The sequence below is a fragment of the Leucopleurus acutus genome, assembly GCF_964270905.1.
Source record: "Leucopleurus acutus genome assembly, chromosome: 21".
Classification (NCBI taxonomy): domain Eukaryota; kingdom Metazoa; phylum Chordata; class Mammalia; order Artiodactyla; family Delphinidae; genus Leucopleurus; species Leucopleurus acutus.
This window is the reverse complement of record NC_139163.1, coordinates 13,649,922-13,663,258: the sequence shown is the minus strand read 5'-3', so window position 1 is coordinate 13,663,258 and position 13,337 is coordinate 13,649,922. Positions and strand designations below refer to the sequence as shown.

Here is a 13,337-nt window from a genome sequence, read left to right as displayed (position 1 = left end):
CCACCCACCAGTGGAAATTCCATCTCTGCCCTTTGATCTGTTCTCTCTGTGTTCCATAGAATAGAGGCTGGATCACCAAGCTAGACAGTAAGCAGAGGGACTTTTAGTTGTGCAGACAACAACCTTGGCCAAAATCAGAATCCTTTGCAGAGGTGTCTGTTTTATCTGTATCATGTCTCCCTCTTTCAAAGAAACACGGGGAATGATCATGAAGTAAGGATCCTATCATTTTTCTAAAAAAAAAAACCTGTTTGAAAAACATCTGAAAAATATTCACACGTCAACAACAGAGAGACACATGTGAAGGTTTACTATGGTGGTCTTGGCTCTCCCTGGCAACTACATCAGTTCCACAGCTGTGCCCAGCTTTGCAGCTATTGTTTCCTGAACATGAAACAGATAACACCTGCCTTATCTGTAGTGCTGTCTGCCTTTGTATCATGTTTCTGGCTTTGTGGGGTTTTTTTCACGAGGTCTCCTTTTCCCCCAACAGTGGTGCGGTTGTGAAGGTGAGGGACAAGCATCGGCATCCAGAGTGCTTTGTGTGTGCTGACTGTAACCTCAACCTCAAACAAAAGGGCTACTTCTTCGTGGAGGGGGAGCTGTACTGCGAAACCCACGCACGGGCCCGCATGAGGCCCCCAGAGGGCTACGACACAGTCACTCTTTATCCCAAAGCTTAAGTCTCCGGCAGATGGAACATGCACTCACCCAGGCGCACCCTCACAGGCAGACGTTAACGGCTTGGGGCAGAAGTAGAGCAAAGGGCTGACTCCAAATCTAGAACCAAGCTTTTAGACACTTATCTCATTGTATCCTCAGGAGAAGGAATGAGCGGCAGATGCCTGCTCTAACAGAAACATACATTCAACTGTATTTCTCTTTGGGGCTAGCAATAACTTAATGAAATTTAGAGCAATAATTTTTATGTCACACTCTATATTTTACATTTATAATATGACCGTCAAACATGTAAACGTCAAGATTTTAGGGGGAGTCTAATTGCCCTTCCTTAACCAGTTGATTTTGCAATTGCAGTACTTACGACAAATGACAATCTTGTATTCTAAGACAGCCCTGCAGGTGTCTGTTATCTGTTTTAACTATAATAGTGCATGTCAGGGAGAAATTCCCTAGATCTCTCTAGTTTCATATTCAAACAGTTATACTACTGGATGCAGCATACATAATAAATACATAAAACATTTTAAAAATACCTAACGAAGTGGCACTCAATGAATTCAGATAAAATCAACATTCCAATGAGAGGGCCCAGTCATATCTCGTCGTGTACACTAACAACTCAGGTATTTTAAGAAAAATGTGGCTTCTTTAGTTTTCATAACTCATTCACTCTTCTGAGCCCACAATTTCTGCTGATAGGAGGGCAAATTTTAAATGTGCTAGTTAAAGGTGATGCAGTCTCTTTCAGATTAAAACAGTTTCTGCTGCTTTGAAATAGTCTCTTTCATTTTAAATGTCTCTTTCAGATAAGTATTCAAAGTCAAGGTTCAGACTCTATCAAGGCTAGTTCTTTATTCTCAAGGCTGACCACCACCACCTTCTCCTTCCCAAGACGGCATCTCCAAGAGGAGACATTTAGGGGACGCCCCTGAGGAAGGGAGGGGCTGCTGGTCTCCTGGGGTCCTGCTTGTATTCTCTGCTGAAACCCATGATTCCACGTGTGCTCCGTTTTCTCAACATAGTTGGGACCAGGCAACAAGCCCACCTCTACCACCACGTCCAAAAGTCTCAGCTCAGCCTTCCCTGGATTCTTGGATCCTTTGCATCTCAGACATGAACCCCATCTGGCCCCTGGCTCTGATTTGTCACCTTGCCTCTCACTATGGTGGCTCCACGGCAATGCCCCCTTACTTGCATGTCTTACCTACTTCCCATGCACCTCACTGGGAACCCAGGGGAGCTTATGAAACTGTCCTCTCCAAGTACAAACATGGGAACCAGCAGGCTGGGGAGGTGGGGACTGTCTCAAGCCCTCAGTCTCACCACTGTGTCACAAAGTCATCTCTACCCTACTGGAGCAAGGATTCTCCTATTGTCCCAAATGGAAAATAGGGCCTGGGTTGTATTGCTCTGGGGTTCTCCCAAACTTAATTATTTCTGACCCTGACCTGTATGAGGTTTTGAACCAGTGAGAGGAGCCAGAACACCTGCCTGGCCCCTATGGGCATTTGAGATCAAAACTGGAACCCCTGGGCTTCCCTGGTTGCGCAGTGGTTGAGAGTCCGCCTGCCGATGCAGGGGACACGGGTTCGTGCCCCGGTCCGGGAAGATCCCACATGCCACGGAGCAGCTGGGCCCGTGAGCCAAAAAAAAAAAACAAAAAAAAAAACTGGAACCCCTGAACCAAAACACAAACTCACTCACAGAGCTATTCCAATAAAATAGAAAATTCTGCAATCAAAGAAATGAATGTATTCAAATACATTACATTTTTTGTTCAGATGTTATTTTAAAATATTTTTTCTAGTAAGGATATAATCTTAAAAATGTGGAAGCTAGAGGGCAAATGCATGGTAACTGACTTAGGAAACCTGAGAAAGTTAAAATCCAAAGCAGCAACCGAGAAAACTGAAAACCAACCCAATTTACTCTCCAGCACTGGAAACAGCCTGGGAACTGACAGCACCAGGCATTTCTGGACTAGGGGATAAAGGCAGAGTTATGATAAAGAGGATCACATACAAGCTGTTTGAAAAGCACTTAATCCCCACTGTGCCCCCTCTCTGCCCCTCCCCCTCACACACCCAAGGCACTTGTCAGCGGAAGTCTGCCTGGTGTTATCTGGAGAAGGTCAAACAGCATCTCTGGAGTCAGGAAGTGCCGCTGAAGGTATGTGTACCACACTAAAAAGAAGTTAAATAAGAATGAAAGACTCATGAGAAGGAAAGTGTAGATTAGATATTATATTGTACATTAGTGTACACCTGATGTTGGATATCAAACAATATTTCCCTTAAAATTATATTTTACACATTTTATATGTAGTAGAGTACGTAATGAACTTCTTAAGTTCAGATGTTCAATAATGAGAAAAGAAGTAGTACAGTTTGAAAAAAAGTAGTAGTATAGTTCTAATCTGAAATTCAGGAAAGATAGGGCTTAAAGCTGATAATTCAGTCTCTGTGACTAAGGCTTGTGAAGCATACTCTAAAACTGCGTGTTCATTATTTTTATTCTTTTGACGATTAAATCTAGAAATTTAAACATATAGAGGAATTTATGACAGAATTAATCAATAGAAATGAATGCAATATAAAAATCGTTTTAAAATATGTAACGTACAGGGTGAAAATAGCAATGTTGTTAAAATGGAAAGGAGTTAAAACTTTGTTTAAAAAGCAAACAAATAACAGTATTTCCCCCATACTAGCATTTTGTCCTTCAAAAATGAATTCACACCAGGTCTTATATAGGAATTCATGCCATGAACAAAGGATGCCAACTAGTTTTTATTTAGCTCTCAGCATACCACGTCTTCTTAGAAAGCAGAGTAGTCACTGTTTTTATATTTATAAGCTTATTAAAGCTAGCAATGAGCAATGAAATGATCCATGACAGAACTGGGCATCTGTAAACTTCGCACTCATGATTAACTAAACTGCTGTTTTTTCAGAGTAAATGCAGAATAGAGTTGCTACACTCTCTACCAATAGGACGACTGTTTGAGTGAAAAACAGTTCTAGTTATCACATACACTTGCACCTGTGTAAGCAAAGGTAAAGCTAATGGCTAATGTGACATGCGAACAGTTTAGATTATCTCTACATAAGCTAATCTAAAGCTTGTCCCTCACAGGAATATCCCAAGATAGGCAGAATGGAGCTTTGGGGTTCTTCTCCTAACAACTTGAGTTGCAAAAGTTTGTCAAGTTGTCCTTTGAACAGATTTATTTCAGTCCTGGGAAACTACTGCTTACAACCATTATTCTGTATTATCCTGTTATCATGGCCTAATGTTTCTTTTTAAATGCTGTGCCATCTGAAACTTAAGCATAAAAAAAAGAAAATTGGAGACAGATTGAGGGTATTCAGATAATTGAAGTAAATAAACCATTTACCTGATCTACATGACTATTTCAAGATAATCGTCTTAAGCTTCTATTCATGTTGTAGAGTACTCAATAAATATTTAGTTGAGCACCTACCAAGTAAGAGATGTTGAATACTAGGCACAACAACAAAATGGATTTTTGAATGCATTGGCTATATTTACAAATTGACATTTTCAAGCTAATTAGAATGCTTCATGCAATTAAGTTTAAAACAAAGCACCTAGAAGAAGTGGGTGCTTTATCATAATTTCTTTCTTTCAAATTCTGTAGTACTATTATTCATCACTGCTCACATCAGAAGAACATAAAGTGAGATATTAACATTATCTTCTGAATTACCTCAAAAGTTTGTCCAAGTATGCAGAGAATGTCTAACAACATGTTTTCCTACCTCTAAGAATAAGGCATGTCAGCACACCTCAACTTATGAAAAACCCAAAGCACAATTCCATTAACCAAAGAATAATACAAGAGCTGCTCGTAAAACCTAATTGCTACCCCTATCATAAATATTAAGCATATAGATTTAAAATTAAGATATAAAATGCCAAATATTTGTGTGAGTTGAAAATTACTCCATTCATTTATTTATTCAACTATTCATCTGGCGAAGGAGTACATACAAGTCATTATTTCTGTACCAAGAGCAAAATTATGTTGTGAGTTTCAGAACTACCTCTCATGAGACCAAATTCCCATTCCATCTCCTTTTCTGAAGTAGAGGGGGGTTGAAAAACACAGGTGTGTGAATTACTCATCACATGTATAAATGCCAAAGTGCACATATATCTGTGGTTCACTAAAACACCAGGCTCATGCTACCAACGTCACATGCAAGAGCCTGCGTTGTGTACCATTATGCCACACACAGCTGCACATGCTGCCTTGCCTGCCCCTTCACACATCTGGGCTCCAGATGCTGCTGTCCAAGTTCCCAAAGCTCCCAACCATGACCCTTCCAGAACACTGCTTCATGCTGCAAACCTTCTCATTCCTCCTCATGAATACTGTCCTTGATCCCAATCCTCAGATTAATGCTTGCTCTGCCAGCCAATGGAAAAGGCTAATTCCTGCTAACAAGTACTAATAATTTTCTACTGCCCCTTTTATGTCTAATACTTGTGTTTTGTTCTGGAGACAGCCCTTTAATCTAAAGGAATGCCTTCAAGGGTAGGAATTCTAGATATAGAAAAAAAAGTTAGAAAGAGAACCTGAGGAATAGAGTGATGGGCATGATCTGGACCAAGAAGAAGACAGAGGGACTAACAGTCTCTTGGACCTTGGGAAGGTTTGGCCGATCTGTAGAGGTGATATAGAGCTTCCTCCCTCTGACCAAGGCCAAAGCAATGGGGAATGCAGTTTCTCTGAAACAAGGCACTTAGGTCAGATAAGTGCTGCGTTTGTGAATTTCACTGAGGGTGCATAGGTGTTTACTGGTTTGAGTAAATTTAGCACTGGGGGTCTCGTAGCCTCTTCCAGACTGAAGAGTCTTCAACTCAGTTTGCACGATTCTGTGAATATACTACATATCGTAGAATCACACTTCAAATGAGTGAATGATGTGGTATGTGAATTATATCTCAACAATGCTGTTATTTTTTAAAAGAACACTATTAACATAAATATGTATTTGTCACTAATCTGTTAGGTAGAGTCCTAAGGCTAGAAATGCACAGGAGCAAAAGAAACAACATGGGTAGGAATGTTCGTTCTTATTTAGATGCTTCATTTTCCTCTTGCGGAAAATGCTTGATCATTGCTGATACAATAAAAATAGCCAGCACTTACATCGCTCTTACTATGTACCAAGCAGGGTCCTAAGTGCTTTAACGATACTAATTCATCCAATCTTAACAGCAGCCCTGTGAGGTAGGTCCTCTTTTTCTTCCCATTTTACAGTTGAGGAAACTGAAACACAAAGAGGTTATCCAAGGCTTCTCCTGTAGTAAATGACGGAGCCAGAATTTGACCACAGGTGGCCTGGCTTCCAAATCCATGCTCTAGACCACCTCACATTATCTCTGCACAAGAGATTTAGTAGCTTTTAGTTTAAGATGATTATAAGGCTTTCATGGGACAACAAAGCCCTCAGTAAGCTTTGTAAAAATTATCACCTAGATTCCATTTCAGTATAACTTACTCCAGGTATTAGAGCTTGGTGGTTACAAAAATGAGCTTTGGACACGGGCAGAGCCGAGTTGAAACCAAGCTCTACAATCTTCTAGCTGTAAGGTATAGGGAAATCATGAAATCTCTCCAGACCTCAGTTTCATCAACCATAAAATGAGGACAATAATCCCTACTTTACAGGTTTGTGATACGGATTAAATCAAGATAATTCGTATCAAAAGATCTAACAAATTTCCTAGCAAGTAATACGTAAGTAAGCACCTAACGATTATTATGTATACTTTTCACTGTTTAATCCTAGATTCAAAATGGTGGCTTTATTCCTTCTAATTGTTCTTTGGTGTTGGAAATCCGGGTCCAATTACAATGAGCACAACTGTGTCCAATTGGAAGAGTCACAGAACTAGATTCCTATCCTTGGTGATCCCAGAAGAACTGACATTTCACACTAAGACAGATCAGGTTCAGGAAGTCCACTGGAACTTTTCTTCATTTGAGGAGGACAATTTTAAAAGCCTGAGCTCACAAGCAACCTGTCCCCACCAAAGATTCACTGGCAATATTCTACATTATAATCTTATAGCTAGAAAGAAAACTAAGGTCCCTCAATTGCCTACATCTATTTTATTTAGTATATATATTTTTAATTGAATGCTTACAAAATTCTTGACATAATATTGGTTACATTCAAATGTAATTATTTCCTTACAACTTTGCCAACTAAATATTTTATAGATGAGGAAAAGTTTCAGAGAGTTTAACTTCGGTACAGGACCAAACAAGTAGGGGAAAAAACAGCATTTAACCTCACTAATATTCTCCAGTAGTAAGTCATATGGCTTGGAAATCTTTAAACCTAAAAGTCCTAGACATTGTTATAATTCTCTATTGTATTATTTTATTTACATCGACGTTTACTTACTGTCTGTGTTTGTTCTCTTTATAAGAAAAATCATTTCTTCCATGAGTGCTAGAAAAAGGTAGTGTGGAATAATAAAAGTATTAAGTAATGATATGATTAAGTAAGGCATAAGTAAGAAGACTGTCATGAAAATAGCTCTGGATAAAGACTGGACTCACTGGGCTTCGACTTCTTTTCTGCAGAATGAGGGAAACGGACTGGATGACCCCTGAGACTTCTACCAGCTCAAAAAGTCACTGATGTGTTCTTGACATTGTCTTTATTGGTGTTAACTGGCTAGACATTCAATTTAGTGAAGGCATGCTGTCAATGTGACCAGGCTCTTGGTTCAATTTAGAAGTTTCATTCTGTTCCATGGTCACGGATACCACCTCTGACTCGTGTCATAGCTCACAGTTGAAATCAAGCAAGGAATATGAATTTATCATTGCAAATTCATTAGCTCCATTGGAAGCACACATTCTAGGTATCTATATATAGCAAGGGAAACGAACTCCTATTATTAATGTGTGATCAAGTGACCTGAGTTAGTGCAGCTCCTTCGGTATCTAAAAAGCATAAAGCAGCTTAGCATTAGGAAGAAGAAGGTCACATACTGCGAGCTGAATTAAAGTCTACAAGAAGCTACAGAGACTCCTACAGCTATATTTATTCAAACCAATAAGCACCTACGTAGCCTCGATAAGCTTCACAAACAGCACTTATCTGACCTACATGCCTCAGTCCAGAGGAAGTGCATTCCCCATCGCTTCTGCCTTGGTCAGAGGGAGGAAAGCTCTATATTATCATCTCTATAGAACGGCCAAACCTTCCCATGTTCAAAGAGGCTGTTCGTCCCTCTTTCTTCTTGGTCCAACTCATCTCCATCACTCTATTCCCCAAGTTCTCTTTCCAACTTATTTTTCCCACTCAGTCTTTCTGTGTCACTGACTCTTCTCAGCCTGCAAGCATACTCAAGTACTCTACACCAGCCCGGAAATCTCTCTTTCCCTAACATCTATTCCTTCTCAAGCTCCCTTGATGTTCCTCTGCCTACCCCTGAGCACACCAAACTTCATACAGGTAGATGGACTCCACCTTCTTAGTATCCCCACTACAGTATATCATATTAATAAGTCCCCTTAAGGCTGCAGCCAACTTCCTAAGAGCCAAAGCTTGTGGTTATTCTTAGTGAGTTGTGGGGTTCATTCTCTTATATAGATGAAATCAGGTTAAAATTTACTCTAAAAGAAACTTAAAGCTGCCTGTGGCACAAAGCCTTTAAGCTGTTGAAGGCCCACTACCCATCCAAGAGTCCTAAGTCACCAGCACATAGGTCTGACCAAAGCACCAGCCTTATGACAATTGCCCAAATTTGTTATGTTTTAGGAGTGGTTTGGTCACTTTTTCACACTACTATAGATCTCAGCTATGATTAATGATAGTCTTGTGATCTCAGGTTTTAAAAAAGATCTCCTGAAGCTGAAAAACCCAGAAGTATTTTAGTCTGGTCATCAATTGCTAAGAATAGATTTGACTACCTTGTTTTTGTTCAAGCTCTTGAATTTGTTCCAGATTCTTGGATCTGCAGCTGTTAGTCAACAGGTGAAAATGGATTCTCTAAGAAGAGCTACTCTTTGAAGACTCTGAAATATTGTGACTCACAGTTTTTTAAAAAAAGATTGGCAGTACAGATTTTAATTCCAACCTTTCGCAATGAACTTCACAATAAAAAAAAAAAATCAGATTTTTTCAGGGCAGTTGCTGGACTGACACGTGTGACCAGAGAAAGCATACCCCGTGACAGAAAATGCTCCACTGTCTATCTGATATGAGGTCGAATGAAACAGAAACAATCTCACCACACTGAGAAAGTAGTGCAGGTGATGTGTGACACCGTATCAGGAAACAGGAACTCTTAGTTTCTAGCATTAATACTTATACCTCCTTTATACTTTTGGAAAATTTAGATGAAATATTGTCCTATCTCATAAAATTATAACTTGTTATGGGGGACAAAACATCAAAATAAACTGATTTGGGCAAAACCAGGGTTTCAGAATCAGGAAGTCTAGCACTGACCAGTTAAGAGAGTTTTTGAAAAGTTCCTAAACCTCACCATGTTTCAGTTTTCCCCACACAAATCTGAAAAATAACTTTTTTCCATAAAATTCCACAATTCTCAACACCATTAAGTAAAAACAAGAATATGTCACCAAAAACTTAATTTGGGGGTTGGTGGGGGAGGATAATTACATTAGGGAGGGAAAAAATTGAACATCCACCAGAGTTAAGTGTTTTAATTCTCAACTTTGTTTACCGATTTCAAATGGAATAATGAACCCATCCAGTGTCACAGGAGCAGGAACAATGATAGGTAGGGCCGGGCAAGTGTAATGCAAATTTTTGCCAGATTCTTCTGAATATCACTGAGCCTTCATTTCTGTGTACTGAAAACCTGAGTGCTATAGAAAACACTGGGTACTCAACAGAGAATCTCAGAGACCCAGGGTTCTCCGGGTCTCACTCAGGAGAATAGGGTTTTCCCCACTTCCGCAGTCTAAAGGAAATTTCACTATACTATTCCTTTTATCTAATTCTCATCTATATGCTGGGCAAGCAAATAATCACTTTACCTGACTTTAGCAACTTGGCAATGAGGAACTTTAGGTTCAAGATTAGTAGAATATAAGCACACAAAAGAAAAACACATTGTAAAATATATTAAAATATATAGCTGGTATGGAAAATCACATTCTTTACAATAAATGATGGGTCAATTGGATAGGCATATAAAAACTGGATACTGACACCTACCTCACACTCTCTATAAAAATCAATTCCAGATGAATAGCGAGTCCAAAAATGAAAGGTAAAACAATAAAGCTTTTAGAAAAAAAAAAAAAAAAGCATGGAATAATCATCTCATGACCTTGCAAAAGCAGGCTTTGGGTGTCCCATCCCAAGGTGGGAAAAGGAAGCATCCGCATGGTTGGGAATACTGGCATCAGTGGTCAGAGCTCAAGCAGGTGGGGAGGATGGCCGTGCATGGGACTGGGTGGTGCATGGTGTCAGAGGCAGGGAGGCCGTGAGGGTCGTCTCCACAGAGAGGAGGTCCAGCCTACAGTGACAGAGCCCAAAGGGGTGAGGAGCGTGTCTAGGTGGAGAGGGAGCCCAGCATAGGGTTCAGGGTCTCAGTGGAGTTGGGAAGGGGCGATACAGAGTACTGGAACCTAAGTGGGATAACGAGGGCATCCACGTGGGGGTGATGGTGAAAGACTGGCATGAGAGCACATATAAGTAAATATATAAGGGATAATGGAAGTCAACTTTCTCATCTGGAAAGGGAGAAAACTAGAAAGAGCACTGTGATGTTGCATTGGAACTGGAGGCATTGTGAACTCAGGGTTCTCAATATAGATAAATAAACGTGGATGCGAATGTGTACGTGTGCTTGTGTATATGTACATACATACCCAGGCAGACATTCCCTTGCTCTATCTACTAAGATGGCCTGGGAGCAGCTACACCTAGATAGCAACTTAGCACTCACATCCTGGCTTCTAAATACCATTCTCCTCTAAAAGAAACCAAGTCTCCTCGGAGAAATGGCTGATTTCAGGGCTAGGGCAGGGAAAATTCAGGATAAGCCTGAAACATCTGAGTGCGTCAAGCAAATTAAAAAGTGCTTTAGTAATGAAGGAGATGTGTCAAAAGTATGCAGAGGCCAGCTGGAGACACTCGCACTGACCCAATTAGGGAAATTTAAGCAACAATATAAATCATGTCAGCAACATTAGATAATCCATTCTAACCCACTGAATAAAACAGGCAACTCTGGGTCCATGAGACTCTGAGTAAAGAGACCTGTCATAACAACTACATGTAAAGCAAGATGTTGGACTGGATCCCTTTGCTGTAAAGGACATTATTGGAAGAACTGGTCAAACTTTAGTGGGGTCTGAGGATTAGATGGCAGTAATGTATCAATGCTAATTTCCAGACTTTAATGGCTGTATTGTACTCATGTTGGAGTGTCCTTACAAGATACACATCAAAGTATTCGGAAGTGACGGGACAACATGTCAACAACTCACTCTTAATGGCTCAGGAGAAAATGAAATATGTACCAGACTATACTTCCAACCTTATTATAAGTTGGTGATCTCATTTCAAAATTTAAAACATAGTGGAGACCAAAAGGGCAAAAACACTGGAGGAACTGAAAGGTATCTCGAGTCCAGTTTTACAATTGAATTAAAGATCTATTCTTTAAAAATGCATAGACCTAAAAAACATATTTGCTGAAAAAGAGCAAGCTGCAGAATAAAACGTAAACTATGATACCATTTATGAAAAACTTTAAAACAAACAAGGGCAATCATCTCTATTACTCATTATAATTAGTATAAAAATATAAGAATGAACTGTAAAATTGTACCCTAAATTCATGACAATGGTTTCTTATGGGAGGAGTATAGGGAAGAAGGAACAGAAAAGGAAGTGGTGGGGAGTTCCATCCTATATGATTCTTATTTTTCTAAATAAAAATCAAATATGCCAGTATAATTATAACTGTTAATTCTGGGAGATGGAAGCAAAGGGTTAATTATAGCCTTCTTTGCATATTCCATCATTTTTAAATTTCTCAAAAAATAATTTAATAAATAAAACTTAATGAGGACTTTACATTTTATAGGCCTTATAAATGTGCATTGACTGAGAAACATAAAATTTTTTATTTTTTGAATTTTGGCAAGTTCATCACAAAGTGGATGCACAATACAAATTAGACAACACAAACTATCTCTTTAAAATATATACGTGTTCCGGTATTTGAGCTAAAGTAGTTGAATCTTTTTCAACTGAAGTGTCAATTTTTTTTTTTTTTTTTTTTTTTTATGCGGTACGCGGGCCTCTCACTGTTGTGGCCTCTCCCGTTGTGGAGCACAGGATCCGGATGCGCAGGCCCAGCGGCCATGGCTCACAGGCCTAGCCGCTCCGCGGCATGTGGGATCCTCCCGGACCGGGGCACGAACCCGTGTCCCCTGCATCAGCAGGCGGACTCTCAACCACTGTGCCACTAGGGAAGCCTAATTGAAGTGTCAATTTTTAAAAAATAAGGACGAATCACAGGAAAAAATGTCAGCACTCTTAATGGAATCTCACCTGAGACTCTGGGGTCTAGAGGTGCCATCACTGGCAGCCTCCTATGTAACTACTGAACCTACTGTAGTAGGACCCTTTACAGCAATCCTGGCCTGTTGTGGAGATAAGTAAACTCATGCTCAGAGACGGCAAGTCACCGAGTCACTATTACCTGCAAAGTTCAGAAATGGAGGGAGTTTCAAGCAGGCTGTGATTGGTGACAACGGTTTTAAGTGGCCATGAGTAATCAGAAAAGACTTCCCTCGACATACATTCACAAATGCAATGAACACCCCCAAAATGATGTGTCCACCATCCACCCGTATTCTGGGGGTTCATGTTCTCTTCTTACACTTCCAGGTTCTCTCTCACGAAAGAACAGGGTCTCCATGTGCAATTGTTGATGTGAGGCCCTAACATGGGGCCTTTTCTGAGGGGATGCCATTCATGTCATAGACACTGTAATTACTAAAGACATTTTTAGAATTTATTGTTTGTTGGCTCCAAAGATGGGCTTTTTATATATTAATTACAATAATTTTCTGACAAATAAATTATTCCTATCCTGAGAATACACACATGTGATTTGGTTTACTAAAGAGAAATGAGTTTGATAATCAAATGATCTTGTTGACCTAACATCTAAAATCAACTGACCTTCTAAGTAAAGAACTGCTTCCCTAACTGATGAACTGATTGGGAAATATCTTAAAATTAGAGTAGGTTCTCTATTGAAATTAGCACACTGGCTAAGTTTGAGTTTTTGATATTATAGCTCTTATCATCTGCTTTTTATATTCTGTGCTAAATGGTGTGGCTAAATCCTCTAATTTAAATCCACAAGTAACTTCTCTGTATACATTTGCCATCATAATCCACAAATATTACATGGCCAAATTAGTTATTATAGAATATTACATACGTTAATTATCAGGTTATTACATATTAAAATATAATGTTACATAAAATAGAATATTTTATAGTAATTTCTTATTTGTTATGGAAATTTCATTAGTATGGAAGTTAACTTACTAAAATGTAATGCTTTTTTATCTACATTCTCCCTTCAAAATACTGCATTTA

At 39.4% G+C, this 13,337-nt stretch overlaps 2 protein-coding genes across 3 annotated transcripts in view; one reads left to right on the top strand and one right to left on the bottom strand.

Annotated features, from left to right (window-relative positions):
- The window catches only part of PDLIM3 (PDZ and LIM domain 3), a 30,238-nt gene extending 28,837 nt beyond the window's left edge, over positions 1–1,401 (top strand). For both annotated transcript variants that reach the window (XM_082863762.1, XM_082863763.1), the window contains one exon: positions 494–1,401. In XM_082863762.1, coding sequence (XP_082719888.1) covers positions 494–683 — 190 coding nt within the window. In that variant the 3' untranslated portion in view covers positions 684–1,401. The remainder of the gene's footprint in view (positions 1–493) is intronic.
- The window catches only part of CFAP96 (cilia and flagella associated protein 96), a 93,519-nt gene that overhangs the window by 44,723 nt on the left and 35,459 nt on the right, over positions 1–13,337 (bottom strand). The gene's annotated exons all lie outside the window — the stretch shown is intronic.